The 23,116-nt window shown below is 40.7% G+C and overlaps 2 protein-coding genes across 7 annotated transcripts in view; one reads left to right on the forward strand and one right to left on the reverse strand.

Moving 5' to 3' along the window:
- LOC129813746 (gamma-1-syntrophin-like) overlaps positions 1–3,041 on the forward strand; it is a 37,064-nt gene extending 34,023 nt beyond the window's left edge. The window contains exon 19 of the mRNA XM_055866225.1: positions 45–3,041. Within this exon, the coding sequence (XP_055722200.1) occupies positions 45–230 (186 nt within the window). The 3' untranslated portion in view covers positions 231–3,041. The remainder of the gene's footprint in view (positions 1–44) is intronic.
- The window catches only part of LOC129813747 (protein-L-isoaspartate O-methyltransferase domain-containing protein 1-like), a 29,740-nt gene continuing 9,457 nt past the window's right edge, over positions 2,834–23,116 (reverse strand). For 3 of the 6 annotated variants that reach the window (XM_055866232.1, XM_055866230.1, XM_055866231.1), the window contains 6 exons: positions 21,259–21,574; positions 20,808–20,974; positions 20,454–20,556; positions 13,261–13,432; positions 9,205–9,328; positions 2,834–8,701 (listed from right to left, as the gene is read on the reverse strand). In XM_055866232.1, the coding sequence (XP_055722207.1) occupies positions 8,289–8,701; positions 9,205–9,328; positions 13,261–13,432; positions 20,454–20,556; positions 20,808–20,974; positions 21,259–21,398 (1,119 nt within the window). In that variant the 5' untranslated portion in view covers positions 21,399–21,574 and the 3' untranslated portion in view covers positions 2,834–8,288. Of the gene's footprint in view, positions 8,702–9,204; positions 9,329–13,260; positions 13,433–20,453; positions 20,557–20,807; positions 20,975–21,258; positions 21,575–22,597; positions 22,679–22,851; positions 22,891–23,116 lie in introns of all 6 variants that reach the window. The other 3 variants (XM_055866227.1, XM_055866228.1, XM_055866229.1) reach the window with 2 other exon arrangements.

Below are 23,116 nucleotides of genomic sequence, written 5' to 3' on the forward strand. Positions count from 1 at the left end.
ATCCCAAAACATGAATAAGTTAGTGTCTATCTTTTGTTTCACAGGAGCTGGAATTTTCTAACCTCTTTGCCGTGCTGCACTGTATCCATGCATTCTTTGCTGCCAAAGTTGCTTGCCTGGATCCGATGTTTGTGGAGAGTCAAGGTGCTGCGACTACCGCTGGGGGGGTTTCCACGCTCACCAGTGTGTCCTGTAATACACAGACATCCAGAATCAAATACTCCATCTGACAGAGCCTGCTCAGCCCCTCTCCTTATCCCTCTCTCCCGAGTCCCCCCTCTCCCCTAAGACACTGCACTTTTACTACATCATGGCCTTGAGAGGCAGAGGAGAGACCACAAACCAGTGTGTTATACTGTATCCAAAGCCGTCTAATGAACAAGGACATGTGAATCCAACATTTGAAGTATTATTGACAGAACTCTTTTTTTTCCTTCCGAAAGGCACATTTGATATTTCATCAGAGAAAAGGAAGCTAGCTGTGTGAACTTTTTGACCAGTACATTGCGCTGTACTTCGAAGATCATTGTAAGACGAAGGAGTGAGTGCAGAACCAATGGATATAGAATGGATGGATGGATGATTATAAACATTCTGAATTCAGTTATTTGTCTTTGGTCAGATCCCCAGGCACCTTTCAAAATGATTCACACATGTTGTTGACACTGTTGTTAAACATAACATGATCGTGTTGCCAAGGCGTCAAAGCGGACAAACTGTTTTCTACAGTATTCAATCGCTTCTTGAAGTAGATTTTTTTTGAACAGGTAGACATACAGTATAAGGATGGTGACTATAAACAAATTGTTTTCTTCTTTTCGACCAAAGAAGATTTAAAGAAGACTTCTGATGATTTCTGATGATTATAGCAATTGTAAGGATGGTCAGTTAGTATTGCCATAATTTATCATTGGAAATGTAAATTAGCCACACAAAAAATATGTCCCCTTCTCTCTTTTCATGGACATTGATATCTTAATGACCATGAGTAATGATTAGATTAATAAATATGGATTAGATGGCATCATGGGAGTGTAAACTGCAATGTTACATAGTTAAGTAGTTTTCACTCTTGTGTGGTTGTATAATGAAGTTGAAAGCACTTCATATTCTCTAACCTATGTGTTTTGATTTATCTGAAAACATATTTTAATTCAATGAAGAAACACTGAAATATGTGTGCATTATGGATTATACACAAATATGAAATTAATCAACCCCATGGCACCTTTGAATTTTTGTTGTTGTTGCCCATGACGTGGTTATAGTCCAACTATAAATATAAATCACATCATGTCAAATTGTATACGATTTTCATTTAACACAACAGGGTCATATAGAGAGGGAAGGACTCAGGTTATAGATGTACGTAAGCATAGCTTTTTTTTATTGATGTTGAGGAGAGGACAGGGATGAGTGCTGCTATTATGAGTCTGTCAGAGAGGCAATCGAGAGGTGTTTTTAATAAAGGCATTCAGCAAACAGTAATCCTTCACACACCCAACCTGGACTGGACCCGGATTATTAAGAACGGATTTCACAAAGTGAATCATTGAGAATTATTTTGACGAAGTGCTTCAGCCAACACAGTCAGTCAGATTCAGAACATGTGGTTGTGTGAAAATGTCTATACCTGGTCCTGCACTCACTGGAAGATATTGCTCGAAATACAATTCACTGAAATGAATTAAACCCTTTCTGTAATTTTTATTTTTTCTGCTAATCTTGATGATGAAAATAAAGATTGACATCCAAATTAACAAAAGGGGAATAATGAATATGGGCGTTTACTTGAGGGATTACTTAAAAGAATTAGGACATTCATTAATTTGATGCGTTCCACAGAGAATACATAGTTGATAACCTCATGCTCTCTTTACCAAGTTCAATGACGATGAACAATATGACCCATGATTAAAAAGATGCTGTCTCTGTTATGTCAGTGGAAAAATGATGACAATAAGAACCACATTGCAAGCAGATTCTAATATGTACTGTAGCATCATGTCCCAAAGCGCTTAGAAAAGCCTCTTTGAACTGCGTCCATCCGCTCTAAAGTCAAAATCGATTTTAAAATATTGTAGTCTGACAACTAATCCAAAAACATATTTTGAAAGGCTTCGACTCAGAGTGCTATATGAAGTAATGTGCTTGACCACCATTCCCTTCAGTTTCACTTAAGTATAAGGCTTCAGAGGACAAAATGAAATGGGGTGAGGAAGAGCATAACAAGTTGGTTATCTGACATAAGTGTAGAAAGGGAAAGTGGTGCTGTAGATTCTATGCAAAGAAAGTTGAAGTGGCACTGTGTTGTGCTTTACATATAGCCTAGATCTCTTTCACATACTCTTGGCTTGGAACACTTCAAAGCAAGAGATTGATGGGGTGGCTTTTATTTTTTGGCAAATGATAGCTGTTTTATTAACAAATATATAGTGTACTACTTAATAAATAAAATGTTTTATGACATGGGGCCGATTTGAGATAATAGATACATTGTTTGACAGTAAAGTCAGAGATGGTGGCAAATAATATTTTTTACCCTCAAACTTGACAATAATGTATTTTATATCACCACTGTTAATTACATTATTTATTTATTTTTACTATTTTTAGGTTAGTCAGGGCTGGGCTAGTGCTGGGTTAAGGTTGTTGCTATGCTTATTCTCTACAGAAAGAAATTAGATGAGAAAGGTTAAACCACGACTCACTGAGTCTTGGCCAAGTGGAATAATTAAAAAGACTTGGGTGAGAAAAGCATCTTGCTACAGTAAGTAGCTGTGGGACTCTACAGCAGTGGGAAGGCATTAATGATTCAAACAGAGGCAACATGTGACGACTGTGACCTTTATTTTGTGTGTGCTGAAACATGTACATAGTGAACAACAAAAACAATTTCAAAAATGTACTACCAGCGTACTTTGAAATATCAACATGAGCCTGATAAGAAAAAACAGAACAATAGTTTCACCTCTGTACAAATCAAGGCAAGACCTTGAATTAATTTAAATAAAGGTCACATTGGCCACATTGGCTTGGAATTGTGTCTTTACTGTGGGGACCATTTGGTGAACCAAACAATCCTATCAAGTGTTAACGTACATATGATAATACATCACATCTGGTGCATGGGGTGACCCAAAATCTCAAGGCCTAGGTCTCATAAATGATGTTCAACACATTAACTTTGCCGTTTTCCCCATAGTAAATGTGATTTCAACACAGTATCATGTGTACATAACTGAGCATTTGCATTTTTTCAGAGATAAGATGACTACTGCTACTTATACAGCATGTGCTAGTTAGTCAATTCTGTGTTAATGCTTACAATTCAAAAAGGTACACAGTATCACCTCTTCACAAAAATACACTAACCAATATAGAAATCAACCAACTCCATTTCAAACCCAAATATTATACCCTAGACCAGAATGAGATGGAAGGCATGTTGAGCCATAGAACTAACACCAGTGGAGTTTGGACCTAGCCTACATACAAGCACATTCCGCAGTGCCTTGTGACAGCAAGAGGGCGCTGCAACAACAAACAAATCAAACCCAATCCAAATGATTTTATAACCAAACATACAGTATCAACATAACCATCTACTTTACTGTTGTCATGTTAATACAAAATAGAACCTCAATAATATATCAACAACTATAATTTCAATGCTTTGAAAGCAAGATCAATCATCAGTTTCCAAGTATGTGATAAAACTGAAAAATATCAACACAAATGTAACATCTACCAATGAACATGGGCATGCTATTCTTTTTCAAGCATTAATGGAATGTACTGTAAAAGCACTGCATCATTCTTAGAAGTCACTATGGTCAGAATCAGGGCCGGTTAGAGCCCCCGGAAGCTAGGGGTCTCAACTTACTATTGAGAATAAGAACAGTAGAATACACCAGGTGCATTTTAGAAATGTGAAAATTTGCATTTTGAAATGTGCATCAGCAGTTTCTCTTGTTATGTCAGTCACTCAATTAGCCATGTCAGCTAACAGTTTTTTGATTGGTAATTAGTCTAGCCAGCAATCTAAACTTGTAGTAATCATGGCCAAATAATTGTTTTCTCTCCCCCCCATGGCAAAATGTGTAGAATTGCCAAAAACTTGCTTTAAAACTGAAACATTTCCTCTATACCCCATGGAAGAATTTGTAGAATTGCAAGAAATTAACTTTAAAACTACACATTTTCTCTCCACCATTAAGAGGGGGTCACTAAAATGGTTTGCCACGAGGTGGGGGGCCCTCCATCCAAATCTCGCTTAGGGCCCCCAAAAGGCAGAGGTCAGAATGTCCCCCTTTACTTTGCCATAAAACCAGAGTCAATTGACAGGGAGCGGATAATGTGATGGGGTGAATTGGCACTTTAAAAGCTATCACTTAAAAAGGGAGTTTCACAAGAAAATTCTAACTGATACATGTACAGCTAGCTACATGACTCGTATATAATGTGTCTCGTACATTGCTCTAGTCCAAAATAAAAAAAAATACATACAGAAAAAGTCTAAAGTTTGGACACACCTACTCATTCAAGGGTTTTTCTACATTTTTCTACATTGTAGAATAATAGTGAATACATCAAACTATGAAATAACACATATGGAATCATGTAGTAACTAAAAAGGTGTTAAACAAATCAAAAGATATTTGAGATTCTTCAAAGTAGCCACCCTTTGCCTCGATGACAGCTTTGCACACTCTTAGCATTCTCTTAACCAGCTTCACAAGGAATGCTTTTCCAACAGTCTTGAAGGAGTTCCCACATATGCTGAGCACTTGTTGGCTGCTTTTCCTTCACTCTGCGGTCCAACTCATCCCAAACCATCTCAATTGGGTTGAGGTCGGGTGATTGTGGAGGCCAGGTCATCTGATTCAGCACTCTCCTTCTTGGTCAAATAGCCTTTACACAGCCTGGAGGTGTGTTTTAGGTCATTGTCCTGTTGAAAAACAAATGATAGTCCCACTAAGCACAAACCAGATGGGATAGTATATCGCTGCAGAATGCTGTGGTAGCCATGCTGGTCAAGTGTGCCTTAAATTCTAAATAAATCAGTGTCACCAGCAAAGCAACCCCAAAACCATCCCACCTCCTCCTCCATGCTTCACGGTGGAAACCACACAAGCGGAGATCATCCGTTCACCTACTCTGCGTTTCACAAAGACACAGCGGTTGGAACCAAAAATCTCAAATTTGGACTCATCAGACCAAAGGACAGATTTCCACCGGTTTAATGTACATTGCTCATGTTTCTTGGTCCAAGCAAGTCTCTTCTTAGAATTGATGTCCTTTAGTAGTGGTTTCTTTGCAGCAATTTGACCATGAAGGCCTGATTCACAGCCTCCTCTGAACAGTTGATGTTGAGATGTGTCTGTTACTTGAACTCTGAGAAGCATTTATTTGGGCTGCAATTTCTGAGGCTGGTAACTCTAATGAACTTATCCTCTGCAGCTAGAGGTAACTCTGGGTTTTCCTTTCCTGTGGCGGTACTCATGAGAGCCAGTTCTATCATACCGCTTGATAGATTTTGCGACTGCACTTGAAGAGACTTTCAGAGTCCTTGAAATGTTCCAGATTAAGACATGAAGGTCAGTCAAAGTAATGATGGACTGTCATTTCTCTTTGCTTATTTAAGCTGTTCTTGCCATAATATTGACTTGGTCTTTTACCAAATAGAGCTATCTTCTGTATACTACCCCTACCTTGTCACAATACAACTGATTGGCTCAAACACATTAAGAAGGAACAAAATTAACTTTTAACAAGGAACACCTGTTAAATGAAATGCATTCCAGGTGACTGCCTCATGAAGCTGGTTGAGAAAATGCCAAGCGTGTGCAAAGCTGTCATCAAGGCAAAGGGTGGCTACTTTGAAGAATCTAAAATATATTTGGATTTGTTTAACACTTTCTTGGTTACTACATGATTCCATATGTGTTATTTCATAGTTTTGATGTCTTCACTATTATTCTACAATGTAGAAGATAGTACAAATAAAAACCCTGGATTGAGTAGGTGTGTCCAAACTTTAACTGGTACTGTACATCACACCCAGGATGGCAGGTCTATTTTCATGATTTAGGACTTAACAGAATGAGGTGCTCGTTATTGTGGATACTGCCACAGTCCAGAAATAGAAGGATCCCAAAATCTCCCATTAAAGTGATTTTGCTACTGCAAAAAGAAAATGCGGTACTATGCAATGTATTGTGAGTTTTTGTGTCATGACCCGCCTCGGGCCATTTGCTGTGGTTTAAAACACAGTACAAATTTTCATACCAGAAAGTAATAGTACATTTATGATCATGTGGGACAGTATGTTGAGTTTACCAAAGCTGACAAACATTATCTTTAAGAGAAGCCATAACACTTACTAATCAATGCACAGCAGTGGAGGACAGTGAGGGGAGAACAGTTCATAGTGATGACTGGAATGAAATGATATCAAATACATGGAAACCATGTAATACATGTATTGTTCTTACCATCGAGGACCACTTTGGAAACAAGCGTTTTAATTAATACTTTCAAGTGATATCCTCTGGGTCCACATTGTGCATTTTGTTGTATATGTCTGTAACCCAAAATAAATTAAATTCAATGTGTTAGATACTGCTCCATTCCAAACATTACTATGAGCCTGTCCTCCTGTTAGATACTGCTCCATTCCAAACATTACTATGAGCCTGTCCTCCTGTTAGATACTGTTTCATTCCAAACATTACTATGAGCCTGTCCTCCTGTTAGATACTGTTTCATTCCAAACATTACTATGAGCCTGTCCTCCTGTTAGATACTGCTCCATTCCAAACATTACTATGAGCCTGTCCTCCTGTTAGATACTGCTCCATTCCAAACATTACTATGAGCCTGTCCTCCTGTTAGATACTGTTTCATTCCAAACATTATTATGAGCCTGTCCTCCTGTTAGATACTGCTCCATTCCAAACATTACTATGAGCCTGTCCTCCTGTTAGATACTGTTTCATTCCAAACATTACTATGAGCCTGTCCTCCTGTTAGATACTGCTCCATTCCAAACATTACTATGAGCCTGTCCTCCTGTTAGATACTGTTTCATTCCAAACATTACTATGAGCCTGTCCTCCTGTTAGATACTGCTCCATTCCAAACATTACCATGAGCCTGTCCTCCTGTTTGACGTGACATCAGCCACCACTGCAGTACAGGAGTATTATTATTATTATATGAATCCTATACCCGTGACTTTATGGGTCTTGAGTGTTGCCGTACTGTAAGTTCTTCAAGGTCTAGATAAAGAGCTGGAGATGATGTGTGGGGGAAAAATTTCTTGAACCCAGAATCAATGAGACAAGGCCGTTTTCATTCACCATTAGAAAGATCTTAATTCATCAGATTCCCCGTTAGCCTAACTGCTGGTATGATAACTGCAAACCCTTTGCACGTCAACAAAAAAATTAGGTTAAAATAAGTCTGGCGGACGAAACATTCAAGGCAATAAAAATGTATCACCAAGTTAAAATGCCTATTACATAATAGCAAAGTGAGAGAAAGCAAGAGGATAAAACCATTCTAAAGAAATACTTCAGAGATTTAAAAACGCGGTAAAAAATAAATGACAAACCTATCTCCCATTGATCTCTCATCGTCACACAGCATTACAATCCCTCTACTCAAACATAACAGTGTGAGGAAAGAACAATGAAAGAATTGTCCCTTCAATGATTCATGAGGAAATGTTTCATAAAATGTTCCATAATAGTCGTCGATTCAAATAGGAAGTGTACATGCATTTTTTTTGGTCTCTGGTTCTTCTATTCAGCAATTGTAAATCTTAATTCAGTAATATCAAGTGCATAATGCTGCTAGAAAAAGGTGCAGTAAAAATCTGGATTTTTATATTATCATATTGTTATCAAATATAGGTAGCATTTTACTTTATACAATTTCATTTGTGACAATTTGCTGGAATATTAACATGTGATACAATCTACATCCTCAAAATACCATATTTGAAAAGGATTTTCCATTCAGTAGGCTTTTAAATAAATCTTTGATATACAAATTCAAAAAACAATCGATAACATAAAAACTAACATAACCATATCATAGTAACTATAGAAAATGATCCAAGACGACCCAGGAAGTCTCGGTGTCCATTCCATGTTCATATTGAAGAAAAAAAGAATACTACATCATTCAGTACTGAAAAAAGAGAAAACAGGAGAATGAAGAAAAGCATCTCAGCAGGCATGGTATCCATGAGAACGGATGTCAGCAGGTTGAGCAGTCAGTCATTTTTCTCTGTAGTATAACAGATAGGTCTTCAGCGATTCAGGCAGAGGCAAAGTCATGATTTTGTCTCTCAGCACATTCACTGCCTTTAGTATCTCAACGCTGCTAATGTCTCTCTCCTCCTCCTCTTCCTCCTGCTCCTTCTCCTGCGCCTCTTGCTGCTCCTGGTCCTCCTTGTGCTGCTCCTGGTCAATCTGTTCATCCTCCTCGCTCTCCATGGCTTGGGGGATCAGCTGGTTACCCACAAAGACGTACGTGTTAATGCGTCGCAGCCGGCAATGCCTGCGCCTGCGTTTCTGGGGCGCCCTCTGCACCAGACCTTTGTCAGGACATTCTTCATTGGTCAGATCTCGGAGGGTGCGGCGGATGTAGACGCGAGACAGGTCCTGAAGGCTACTGACTGTCACTGGGGCTGAGGAGGAGGAGAGGACAGGGACATGGATGGCAGGTCAAATCCCATTAGCCCAATAACATTTCAGTACGCAAGAGCTCGATTATAGGTTGGTCATTTGGAGAAAATACTTCAAATACATTTATAGAAAAATAAGTAATGGAAAAATGTCATTACGGTTAATGAAATACTTTGAATGATGCACCAACCCACAGGGTAACTAAGCCTCTAGAGTCAAAGCAAAGTTTTAATTAGAAATTGGTTCGTCTTAACTTTAAATAAATCCTTCGACTTAAAAAGTGTGGCTTACTTTAAACTTGAAAAGAGAGATAGAAAACAAAACAAAGGGGTAATTGTTCTGATGTGTCTATTTACAGATAACAGAAAAAATGGTTTGCGTACAGAACAGGGTTATATAATCATTAGTGCACACCGTAGCAAAACTCTTATATTTTTCTAGTTTGTTGCCTAGTGAATAAGACCCAAGGTTTAAAGTAGAACAGGGGTTAGAGTAGTGAACTCACGGAGCTCTACAGCATCAGGCTTGCTTCCCTCAGCTCTGTTCTGCTGTACCAGAGGAGCGAATGACACGGCCAGGATATTCTTACTCTCCCAGGAACACTGACCAGTCCTGGTGATCTGGATCAGCTGCAACCAGAAAATAAAGAGTGACAGTTACTGTATAGCGACCACAATAACATCAGTCCATTGAGACAACGGAGAACATACCAACCATGTTAACACCAATCCACTAGACAAATAAAATAACATTATATTGGTCGCGTACCCAGTTTAGCAGGTTTTGTGTCAGGTGCAGCAAATGCTTTTGTTTCTAGTTGTAATCAATCAATGCAGTAAAAGCAACAAGCACACAATAATCCAACATTAAAAAAAAGAATCCCACATTTGGTTCATCAGTAGACACAGAGTATACCAAACATTAGGAACACCTTCCTAATATTAAGATGTACCCCCCACACACACTTTTGCCCTCAGAACAGCCCCAATTCATTGGGGCATGGACTCTACAAAGTGTCAAAAGCCTCCCACTGATCCTGGCCCACGTTGAGGCCAATGCTTCCCACAGTTGTGTCAAGTTGTCTGGATGTCCTCTGGGTGGTGGACCATTCTTGATATACACAGGAAACTCTTGAGCGTGAAAAACTCAGCACTGTTGCAGTTCTTGACAAAAAACGGTGCACATGGCACCTACTACCCTGTTTAAAAGGCACCTACTACCCTGTTTAAAAGGCACTTAAATATTTTCTCTTGCTCATTCACCCTATGAATGACACACATACACAATCCATGTCTCAATTGTCTCAAGGCTTAAAAATGATTCTTTAACCTGTTTCCTTCCCTTCATCTACACTGATTGAAGTGGATTTAACAAGTGAAATCAATAAGGGATCATAGCTTTCACCTGGATTCACCTGGTCAGTCTATGTTATGAAAAGAGCAGGTGTTAATGTTTTGTATACTCAGGGTATATAAATAGTATGTAAACATTATTTAAGTGACCAGTGTTCCATGACTATGTACATAGGACAGCAGTCCCCAAGGTGCAGGGTAGAGTAGCCGGCAGGTGACAGTGACTGAAGGTCAGAGTAGGGTACTGGGCAGAGAGGGCAGGGTACTGGGCAGAGAGGGCAGGGGACTGGGCAGAGAGGGCAGGGGACTGGGCAGAGAGGGCAGGGTACTGGGCAGAGAGGGCAGGGTACTGGGCAGAGAGGGCAGGGTACTGGGCGGAGGGCAGGGTACTGGGCGGAGGGCAGGGTACTGGACGGAGGGCAGGGTACTGGACAGAGAGGGGAGGGTACTGGACAGAGAGGGCAGGGTACTGGGCGGAGAGGGCAGGGTACTGGGCAGAGAGGGCAGGGTACTGGGCAGAGAGGGCAGGGTACTGGGCAGAGAGGGCAGGGTACTGGGCGGAGAGGGCAGGGTACTGGGCGGAGAGGGCAGGGTACTGGGCGGAGAGGGCAGGGTACTGGGCAGAGAGGGCAGGGTACTGGGCAGAGAGGGCAGGGTACTGGGCAGAGAGGGCAGGGTACTGGGCAGAGAGGGCAGGGTACTGGGCGGAGGGCAGGGTACTGGACGGAGGGCAGGGTACTGGACGGAGGGCAGGGTACTGGACGGAGGGCAGGGTACTGGACAGAGGGCAGGGTACTGGGTGGAGGTCGTATAGTGGTGGCTGTTTAACAGTCTGATGGCCTGGAGATAAACAGCATCTATCCGTCTCTCGGGTCCCAGCTTTGATGCACCTGTACTGTCTACGTCTTGTAGATGGTAGTGGGGTGAACAGGCTGTGGTTTGGGTGGCTAAGGTCCTTGATCTTCTTGGCCTTGCTGTGACACTGGCTGCTATAGAGCTCCTGGAGGGCAGGCAGTGTTCCCCCGATGGGGAGTTGGGCTGACCGTACCACCCTCTGGAGAGCCCTGAGGTTGCGGATGGTGCAATTGCTGTAGCAGGTGGTGATACATTTGATAGGATGCTCTCAATTGTGCATCTGTAGAAGTTTGTGACGGACTTAGGGGCCAAGACAAATTTCTTCAGTCTTATGAGTTTGAGGAGGCACTGTTGCGCCTTCTTCACCACACTGTCGGTGTGAAGGGACCATTTCAGCTCCTTCGTTTTGTTGACATTGATGGGGAAGTTATTTTTCTTGCACCACTCCACCCTGTAGGCTGTCTCGTCATTGTTTTGTAATCAGGCCTACTACTGTTGTGTTGTCAGCAAACTTGATGATTAAGTTGGAGACGTGCGTGGCCACGCAGTCATGGGTGAGCACGGAGTATAGGAGGGGGCTGACCACACACCCGTGTGGGGCCCGTGTTGAGGATCAGCGTGGCGGAGGTTTTGTGGCCTTCCTTCACCACCTGGGATCGGCCTGTCAGGAAGTCCAGAACCCAGTTGCAACCCAGTTGCACAGGAAATATTATATTAATCCAATGGGTTTTTGGTGTAAAAAAATGTGTAGTGTTGGAATATATCACATTACACATTTAGTAAAGACAGAATGCATTTAAAACTTCACGCAATGTAACACCTTTGCATGACTTAATAATTAAAAAAATATATTGATATGTGTGGGAAAAAAAGGTGTTTGTGCACACCAAAGACGGCATTACCAGTAAGTCATAAAATAAAGACGGCGCTTCTGAAAGCCCATTTCACGCCATAGCCTGCTGAATTTGCAAGATACATTTCCTTTCATTTTGATTTCGGCACAAATGAAAATTTGTCACTCACTCGCCCATGGATTTATGTTTCAGCATTGTCTGAATGACTAGCCATGTGTGACATGCACGCGCAGTCACAAGCCTGCCAGAGGTAGCGGCAGGTGGACAATCAATATCCACCGTCGTAATACGGATAAAGCCTGAGCTGGAATGTGAATCTAACTTGAAGCTGGTTAGCTTTAGAAAACCCAGAGTAGATCTAGCTTGCAGTGTCGGATATCCCTCAGGGGTCCCCAATTACATTCAGCCGCAGACCGATTTCTTTCTTGAGCGGATGGTCAGTGGGCCAGTACACAATTATAAATCATTTGTACATTGCAAAATGAATGCAAGAAGCCCAAACAGATATAGTATTTGACAAAAACAGAATCATTCAAAACCTTGATTACATTGGGATACGATCACGTATGCCTCTCTATTTATGCGTGGGAATACTTAAAATCACTGAGCTGATTTCTTGGTGATTTGACAGTCTTAATCTTCAACAACAATTTAGGATGTTGTTTATTTTATTTTATTAGAAAGCTTGGGGGGGCAAATAAAAATCAGGTCGAATTTGGAGTACCCAGCACTAGACAATGGAAAAGTTATACCAACCATAATAACACCACCACCAATACACCAAGACAAGAGGGACAAAATCCCATGTATTATATGCATCTTCAGTTCCACACCAGAAAGAGACATGGGTGCCTTCAAATATCTAATTGACAAAAAGCTGGTTTTGGCCGTCACATGGAGGTGTTGATCCAGAGGAACTGTGGTGGACCTGAGCTTCTAAGCTGCCTCAGCCCTTGGCCTCAATTCCCCACATCAAAACCTTCCCCCTCTTTATTGCACCACCACACAAACCTGGCAATGCAGGAGTTCCAACTGTTTTCTGAAAAACAACATAAGCAGCTAGACTTTCCATTTCACAAGACGACAGACTGTGTGGGCTTGTGCAAGCCCTTCAAAAATATTATTTCTCTGCTTGAGTGCCACACAACGTCATCCTTTTTCTAAAGTGTTTTTTCTATTTTCCAATTTGTTAGAGGACAAAATAGACCAGACTGATGGCGTAAGTACCAGTTCAAGGGCTTCTGAGGAACAATAACGATGGCTGGATATCGTAACATCATTAGTCATGCAGGCCAGGGCTGTATCACTAACAGCATCCCAAATGGCAACCTATTACGTATATAGTGCACTTCTTTAGATCAGGGCCCATAGTGCTCTGGTCAAAAGTATTGCACTACATAGTGAATAAGTTGCCACTTCAGACGCAGCCTCGCAGACGGCACTATCATGAATAATGATGTTTATAATATCTGCATTATTCAGAGACATTCTACCGCTTACCTGATCCTCTATAGGCATCACTAGAATACCCCCAACTTTGAGCAGGATTTTCATGTAATTTTCATGATCCTTCTGCACCCCCGCACCACAGTAGATACGATCGTATTGGTGGCTGTCTGACGAGATCTCCAGACAGTTGCCCACCACAAAGATGGGTTCACAGAACTCAAACCTGACAAAAACAAAATAAAGTAAAAAGGTAATAAAAGCAAGCCAAAAGGCATCCATGAAAAAAAATGTTTCAATCAGTCAGAAATAATGTAAAAAAGATTTCAACGCCTTAAAATGTATTCAAATGGCAAGACACGTCTTCAAAGATGCTGTCCAGGATCTTTAGCAGTTACGAATTCGTAACATATTGTATGAATTAGTATTTGTAACATACATTAGGAATTAAAAATTAATTATATATGTACAAGTAAAACGTTTGGACACACCTACTCATTCAAGGGTTTTTCTTAATTTTTACTATGTTTTACATTGTAGAATAATAACTATGAAATAACACAAATGGAATCAAGTAAATAAAAAAGTGTTAAACAAATCAAAATATATTTTATATTCTTCAAAGTAGCCACCCTTTGCCTTGATGACAGCGTCGCACACTCTTGGCATTCCCTCAACCAGCTCCGAGGTAGTCACCTGGATTGCATTTCAATGGACAGGTGTGCCTTGTTAAAAAAGTTAATTTGTGGAATTACTTTTCTTCTTAATGCGTTTGAGCCAATCAGTTGTGTTGTGACAATAGGGGTGGTATACAGAAGACTATTTGGTAAAAGACCAAGTCCATATTATGGAAAGAACAGTTCAAATAAGCAAAGAGAAAAGACAGACCATCATTACTTTAAGACATGAAAGTCAGTAAATCCTGAACATGTTAAGAAATTCTGAAGTTTCTTCAAGCACAGTCATAAAAACCATCAGGCGCTATGATGAAACTGGCTCTCATGAGGACCGCCACCAATTTATTTAGAATTCAAGGTACACTTAACCAAAATGGCTACCACAGCATTCTGCAGCAATATGCCATCCCATCTGGTTTGCACTTAGTGGGACTATCATTTGTTTTTCAACAGGACAATGACCCAACATACCTCCAGGCTGTGTAAGGGCTACTTGACCAAGAAGGAGAGTGATGGAGTGCTGCATCAGATGACCTGACCTCAACAATCACCCGACCTCAACCCAAATGAGATGGTTTGGGATGAGTTGGACCGCAGAGTGAAGGAAAAGCAGCCAACAAGTGCTCAGCATATGTGGGAACTCCTTCAAGACTGTTGGAATGCATTCCTCATGAAGCTGGTTGAGAGAATGCCAAGAGTGTGCAAAGCTGTCATCAATGCAAAGGGTGGCTACTTTGAAGAATCTCAAAAATATACACTTTTTTGGTTACTACATGATTCCATATGTGTTATTTCCTCGTTTTTATGTCTTCACTATTATTTTACAATGTAGAAAATAGTAAAAAAGAAAGAAAAACGCTGGAATGAGTAGGTGTGTCCAAACTTTTGACTGGTACTAAACTCAGCAAAAAAAGAAAAGTCCTCTCACTGTCAACTGCGTTTATTTTGCGCAAATATTTGTATGAACATAACAAGATTCAACAACTGAGACATAAACAAGTTCCACAGACATGTGACGAACAGAAATGGAATAATGTGTCCCTGAAAAAAGGGGGAGTCAAAATCAAAAGTAACAGTCAGTATCTGGTGTGGCCACCAGCTGCATTAAGTATTGCCGTACATCTCCTCATCATGAACTGCACCAGATTTGCCAGTTCTTTCTGTGAGATGTTACCCCACTCTTTCACCAAGGCACCTGCAAGTTCCCGGACATTTCTGGGGGAAATGGCCCTAGCCCTCACTTGCCGATCCAACAGGTCCCAGACATGCTCAATGGGATTGAGATCCGGGCTCCTCGCTGGCCATGGCAGAACACTGACATTTCTGTCTTGCAGGAAATCACGCACAGAACGAGCAGTATGGCTGGTGGCATTGTCATGCTGGAGGGTCATGTCAGGATGAGCCTGCAGGAAGGGTACCACATGAGGGAGGAGGATGTCTTCCCTGTAACGCACAGCGTTGAGATTGCCTGCAATGACAACAAGCTCAGTCCGATGATGCTGTGACACACCGCCCCAGACCATGACGGACCCTCCACCTCCGAATCGATTCCGCTCCAGAATACAGGCTTCGGTGTCAACGCTCATTCCTTCGACAAGAAACGTGAATCCGACCATCACCCCTGGTGAGACAAAACCGCGACTCGTCAGAGAAGAGCACTTTTTGCCAGTCCTGTCTGGTCCAGCGCCGGTGGGTTTGTGCCCATAGGCGACGTTGTTGCCGGTGATGTCTGGTGAGGACCTGCCTTACAACAGACCTACAAGCCCTCAGTCCAGCCTCTCTCAGCCTATTGTGGACTGTCTGAGCACTGATGGAGGGATCGTGCGTTCCTGGTGTAACTCGGGCAGTTGTTGCTGCCATCCTGTACCTGTCCCACAGGTGTGATGTTCGGATGTACCGATCCTGTGCAGGTGTTGTTACACGTGGTCTGCCACTGTGAGGATGAGCAGCTGTCCGCCCTGTCTCCCTGTAGTAATGTCTTAGGCGTCTCACTGTACGGACATTGCAATTTATTGCCCTGGCCACATCTGCAGTCTTCATGCCTCCTTGCAGCATGCCTCGGGCACGTTCACGCAGGTGAGCAGGGACCCTGGGCATCTTTCTTTTGGTGTTTTTCAGAGTCAGTAGAAAGGCCTCTTTAGTGTTCGAAGCTTTCATAACTGTGACCTTAATTGCCTACCGTCTGTAAGCAGTGTGTCTTAACGACCGTTCCACAGGTGCATGTTCATTAATTGTTTATGGGTTCATTGAACAAGCATGTGAAACAGTGTTTAAACCCTTTACAATGAAGATCTGTGAAGTTATTTGGATTTTTATGAATTATCTTTGAAAGACAGGGTCCTGAAAAATGGACGTTCCTTTTTTTTGAAGAGTTATATATATATTTGTTGAAGTCGGAAATTTACATACACCTTAGCCAAATACATTTCAACTCAGTTTTTCACATTGTATGATATTTAATCCAAGTAAAAATTCCCCGTCTTAGGTCAGTTAGGATCACCACTTAATTTTAAGAATGTGAAATTTCAGAATAATAGTAGAGAGAATGATTTATTTCAGCTTTTATTTCTTTCATCACATTCCCAGTGGGTTAGAAGTTTAAATACACTCAATTAGTATTTGTTAGCATTGCCTTTAAATTGTTGAACTTGGGTCAAACGTTTCAGAAGCCTCCTTGCTAGCACATGCTTTTTCAGTTCTGCCCACAAATGTTCTATAGGATTGAGGGCAGGGCTTTGTGATGGCCACTCCGATACCTTGCCTTTGTTGTCCTTAAACCAGAACGCGTCTCCTTATTGAGCGGTCTGACGGCTGTGTGGTACCATAGTGTTTATACTTGTACTATTGTTTGTACAGATGAATGTGGTACCTTCAAGTGTTTGGAAATTAGTCCCAAGGATGAACCAGACTTGTGGAGGTCTACAATTTTTTTCTGAGGTCTTGGCTGAAGTTTGAAGGTAGGCCTTGAAATACATCTACAGGTTCACCTCCAATTGACTCAAATGATGTCAATTAGCCTATCAGAAGCTCCTAAAGCCATGACATCATTTTCTGGAATTTTCCAAGCTGTTTAAAAGGCACAGTCAACTTAGTGTATGTAAACTTCTGCCCCACTAGAATTGTGATACAGTGAATTATAAGTGAAATAATCTGTCTGTCAACAATTGTTGGAAAAATGACTTGTGTCATGCACAATTTAGAGGTACAATATCAATTTCAATTAATATTTTTGTTTTATATAAAATGTACCCGTGGGATGCCACTCAAATTAAAAACAAAAGTAAGAAATACATAGAGTTTAAGTAACAATAAATTCAGTATTAACCCCCCAAAAAATATATATATACAAGTGGGCCTCTACCCCCAATCTCCCCTCCTACTCACCGAACCAACATGTCTCCATCCAACCACAGTATATTTGTCCAGGCCTCAATTGTTCTTTGACTAGCACCATTAGTTATTGCTGTCGATAATTCTAATGTTTTAACATCTAATAGTAACTGTATCCACTGGCAAATTGGGAGAGAGTGAGGTTACTGCCATCGAAGAGCCTACATCAGTAATTGTCTTTGATTGATTGAGAGATTCAAGGAGCTATCATGATTAAGTAACATAATAGATTAAAAGCATTTAACTGCAGGGCACTCCCACATGATATGAAGGAATGTTCCTACTTGATTTAGGAGACACAGTGAACAGTTGGGACGAATGTCATCGTAAAATGTTTCCTCTGTCTTAAATACAGTCTGTGAACAAACGTAAAATGTTTACGTTTATGGTTTAGATTAAAGGATGCCATGGTCATATATTTACATATTCTGTTCCAGTTAAAAGGGTTGTTCAAATTCAATTAGATCTGGGGCCCATACTTTCTTAATGGCTAACTCAGAATATGAGCTTCCCAAAAGTTTATATATTATAAAGATCAGTCCTTTTGGGACCATAATTGGATGGTTCAATAGTTGGGTTTCCCAAGGGCCTCCACTGGCTAGCATAGCTGACCTAAATTGTAAATATATACTTAACCAAAATATAAACGCAACATGCAACAAACATTTTGTTTTGAGTTACAGTTAATTTAAGGAAATAAGTCAGTTGAAATAAATTCATGAAACGTGGGACCAACACTTTACATGTTGCTTTTATATATTTGTTCATTGTAGTAAAATATAATCTGTGTATAATGAGATGAGTGATCAGTAGATTTGAAAGAAATGTGTGTTCTTTCCTTTGATTGATGAATTGCCTTGGGCAGGGGTTCCATGGATAATAAAAATTGCAAAGTAGAAATTGGATCGCCTTGTCTGCTGCTTCTATTGATTCTGAAAGGAGAGGAGCAGATATTGCCTGCTATAACTATGGCTGAGGAATTGGCATATAGCATTTTAATCATATTAATGAAATTGGAGACAATTCCCATAGGTTCTAAGACAGACCACAGATGACCATTCTAGTCTATTAAAAGCTTTTTCTGCATCGAGCGATTACGCAGCACAAGGAGCTGTATGTATTTAAGATCTGTAATAATCGATGGAGGTTATCCAAGGAAAAAGTGTTTAACAAACCCACCCTAATTGATTACAAAATTTGAAATAGAGCTCAGAAGAAATACCATCACATCCAGGTCATTTGCCTTTATTCGTGCTATCCAATGCCCTTTTGAGTTCATTGAGAGAGATTTGGGCTCCCAGCGAGGTGGCTTCCTCTATTGAGAGAAGAGGAGTTCTTAATTATTTTAGAAAGGATAGTCTGGCTTGGTGTGGATTTAAAATCAGAGGTGTACAATTCTTTATAGAAGCGGGAGAATCTTTGATTAATTTGGGTTCTGATAGTAATTCCCCTATTTCAGATTCAATAGGTGCTATATCTGCTAATTGATCATTATTGCAAAGCTTTTTGGCCAGTAAACGACTGGGACTATTACCATGGAATTAATGGTTGAGTCTAACTTGATGGATGGCAAATTCTGCTCTCTGTATTATTAATAAATTAAGCTTGGTCTTGACTTAGAAAAGAGTAAGTGTTTGTTGAGAACACTAACGCAAATAACAACAGTTCCAATTCTGCTATCTTTTTTAATTGTGATTTATTCAACACAGATGCAAATGCAGTTCCATTATTTTTTATAAAATCTATGATGGCATCCCATAGCATCCGGGGTTCATCGATGAATTTTTATTGATCATTATGAATTAATTTAGTTCAATTTCAAATTGATCACAGAATGTAGGAGTTTGTAGTTATGAAACATTGAAATGCCATCTTGTTGCGTAGGAGATTCTGAAATTTTAAGTTGGCAGTAGTAAGCATGGTGGTTAGTAGTTGTAGACTGTAGTTGGTCTTATCAGATTTGTCCCGCATGTCCAAAATGGCATTCATGTCTGTCCCGATAACGAGATGGAATTCAGTTAATTTTGACAATATGTTGTTCAGAGAATCAAAAAATTTAGGATCATGAGTTTGGAGTGTACACATTAATAAAAGGCAATTTTCTTTCCATTATGTATACATTTAAGGAAAGTGATACCGCCTTCTTGGCCTTCGCCTTTACCCAAGATGGTGATTTTGAGTCTCTTATGTATCATTATGATTACACCTTTAGTTCGGTTTGGGCCTGATGAAAAAGCAGCCAGTCTGTACAAATGGTTCTCTATTCTATGTGCATCCTTTTAGAGTAGGTGTGTTTCTTGGAGCATTGCCATATCAATATGGTGTCTTGCTAGGACATCAAGACAGCTGGAACATTTGATAGGACTATTAAGGTCTTTCAAATTCCAAGAGAGAATAGCTAGCGTTGCCATTGTTTTTCAAAAAACAATTAATTATTAATGATGAATCTTTATCTTTAGTGTTAATAAGCCTATGGATGTGAAACAAAAATCAAGACCCACAGGGGAACCAACCCATTGGTCGTTCCCCACCCAGAAACCCCCCGCCCCTCCTCCCATGAACCACTCCCCCTAGCCCCCTAGCCCCCCAGCCCTCCCGCGTCGGTTCTCCCCTACCTGCACTATCATTACAGGGTTGCAGCATAACGGTGAGTGGCTTTACATATGAAATCTCTAAAGCAGCATATTTTTGGGGTTATTGAGAAAAAAAAGTCAAACATAAAATAAGTAACCATTTAACCTTTCAGACCTTTAAAGTAAAGTTTGCAGACTTGTTGAGTTAGGGTGGGGAATGAAGAAAAATAAAGGAAAAAAGTATTTGTATTAAGCATTTATGTGCTCTATACTATGTACAAAAAAAGAAAGACGGTATCTACAAGAAATGCAGTCTATAATCTAGATCTTCACAATAATTAATCATGGCCTGTAGGCCAAGTCCTCCCTGGGTGATAAATTCAGTAGCGGAAACAGAGGGGGAAAGTCAACAACAAAAAAATAAAATAAAAGGCTGAAATTATACAAAAGCTCTGGAGCATAACTGTAAGGCAATTTCCATGTCTGAAAATTGGCAGGCAGATAAATACTAACTGAACTGCATCTAGTTATTTAACCAGAGTTTCACTGCATGCACCATTACACCCTATATAACATGTGTAACGTTTTGATTAAGCTTCCAACTCACTTATCAAAGCTGTCACTATTCTTGATGAAGTCATCTAGTTTCTCCTTGGCGTATTCCACCACATCCGTATGGAGCTCCACTCCATGGTTCACACCAAATGGACCTGCAAAAAAACAATTAAAAGTTCATTTGCAGTGATTACACATCAGTTACGACCGGTTAGGTGGGTCTGCGTTTGACTTTGTATGCTATCCATGTGTGTTGCCTTGTGTTATTTAAGCATAGGTTAACTCATTAGGGCTAGAGCATTGATGTATACCATCACCATATAATCGTTAATCAAGATTTAAATGAATATCTCAACACATCGTAGAATGGAAAAGTATTTAATTAAACAAACAGAGGCATCGTTACCTATTATGAGTCCCACCATGGTGCTGAGGTATCCAGTCCCACTGCCCAGATTGAGGAAGGACAGTCCCTGCTGGAGCTTCAGAGCCTCCATCACCTCAGAGTAGATACAGGGGGCAGAAAGGTGGATGTTGCCATGCTTCCACGCCAGGTCCTTATAGGCATTGTCCCTGTAGTGTAGGTAAGGAGATGGGGACACCCTTATGTTAGCTCCAGGAAAATGTTTACTAAGATAAAAACAATTTTGTACAGAGCATTATAGGTACCAAGGTTGGGGAAATACCTTTTCAATTCAGTTGATTCAGGAAATAAACTGAAATTCACATTGTATTTTTTGCTTATGAGAAAAATATGGAATTGGAATTTCTGTTTACTTCCTGAATTGAAATGGACCCCAAACCTGATGTTGATAAAACTGGATAGGTTGTATAGAGCATTAAGGGTAGTGTACTACCTGTAGCCATCCAGGTAGTAGTCCCTGCGGTCTATGGCCCTGAAGGCCTGCTCCACGCGACCTGTACGGATGTACTGCGCCTCCTTCAGGTTGTCAATCAGATCATCGTTGTCCTCCCCGGCGCTCACTGCCCCCCCCATGGCGAGAAAGAAACGGTAGAGCAAAAAGAGGGTGCAAAACTCTTCTTTCCACAAGTGGCACACTGTGTTGTCTTCTTAGCGGGGCATGGAGCGATGAAGAGGACAGTGGGACACCTGAGGGACTTGTGTTCTTCTTCCCTGAGGGCCACTTCACACCATTGTCATATCAAGATAGGCTAACTCCAGGGAATTGAGAGAGAGGGAGACAATGATAAAAGAGAGATAAGATGGTAAGTATAGCAGGGGGTGTCAGTCTATGGAGAAACCAGAACTACGCAGCCTAGAGGTCAATACCCATGTAGCTACAGACAGTGCAAAGCAAGCATTACCCATGTAGCTACAGATAGTGCAAAGCAAGCATTACCCATGTAGCTACAGATAGTGCAAAGCAAGCATTACCCATGTAGCTACAGATAGTGCAAAGCAAGCATTACCCATGTAGCTATAGATAGTGCAAAGCAAGCATTACCCATGTAGCTACAGACAGTGCAAAGCAAGCATTACCCATGTAGCTACAGACAGTGCAAAGCAAGCATTACCCATGTAGCTACAGATAGTGCAAAGCAAGCATTACCCATGTAGCTACAGATAGTGCAAAGCAAGCATTACCCATGTAGCTACAGACAGTGCAAAGCAAGCATTACCCATGTAGCTACAGATAGTGCAAAGCAAGCATTACCCATGTAGCTACAGATAGTGCAAAGCAAGCAACTATGGAGAAAAAGATATGTTGTGAATTACTGTGTAAGCACATGAAGCTAGTGGTAACCAAAATTGTTATGATTTTATTGATGTTAACTACAATGAGATTTTCATTAATAATTCTGTAAAACTATAGAATACTAAGTATAGTATCCTGTTTTTATGAAGCGTGAAAAACACTGCAGGACGGGTAGCTACTTATCATTTCAGTTACTACAAAACATAAGTGAAAAACCTAGCATGACTCGAATGAGTATGGTCTGTGAGGAGATCATAAAGCCCATCTAATGTGTATGAAAGACACAGCAGAGGAAGACACGTTTTGAATTCTCTATCAGCCTTCTCAGCATCTCCACCTAACACATCTGAGTCAGCTAATAAAGATTACATTCAGAGGTGACATTGTAGTACAGTAGCTAGTAGGGCTTGTGGAGAGGTAATTTTCCATTGGCTCTTCTTTCACACACTGGCAAAATAAATAATTGATTCATTCTCACCCTTGTATGATAGTACTGTGTTACAGATGTTTGTTCTGGTTTTATTCATCCATCCCTGAAATGCATAGTCCTTTGAGTTTTCTGCAACCAAAAAAAAGGGCTGTCAAAATGGGTCAAGCAGTAAAGGTATTCCACCAGCAGTAAAGGACTGAGTAGAGTACTGCACTGCACTGCAGCCATGCATGCTGCTGCTGACAAGCCTATGATTTGTCTTAAACATACAGACAGAGAAGGGTGGGAGCTAATTTAGTTACCTAAAATAGGTATATTCGGTTTGAACTTGACCGGAAATCCTGCAATAGATTCAGATAACCTAGTTAGCTAAATATACACACAGCGAGAAATTATATTCGCCTATGCATTAAACACCTATGTTCAGGGCTGCATTCAGTTGGGCACAAAGTTGTGGACCGTTCAAATAAGCTAGAAATATCCCATGTAGAACAAACACACCTCTAACAAGTAGAAGATGGCGCCGAAGAAGATGGCAGACGTTTTACCCCCAGTCGATTGTGTTTT

This window comes from Salvelinus fontinalis, chromosome 17 (genome assembly GCF_029448725.1).
Source record: "Salvelinus fontinalis isolate EN_2023a chromosome 17, ASM2944872v1, whole genome shotgun sequence".
NCBI lineage: Eukaryota > Metazoa > Chordata > Actinopteri > Salmoniformes > Salmonidae > Salvelinus > Salvelinus fontinalis.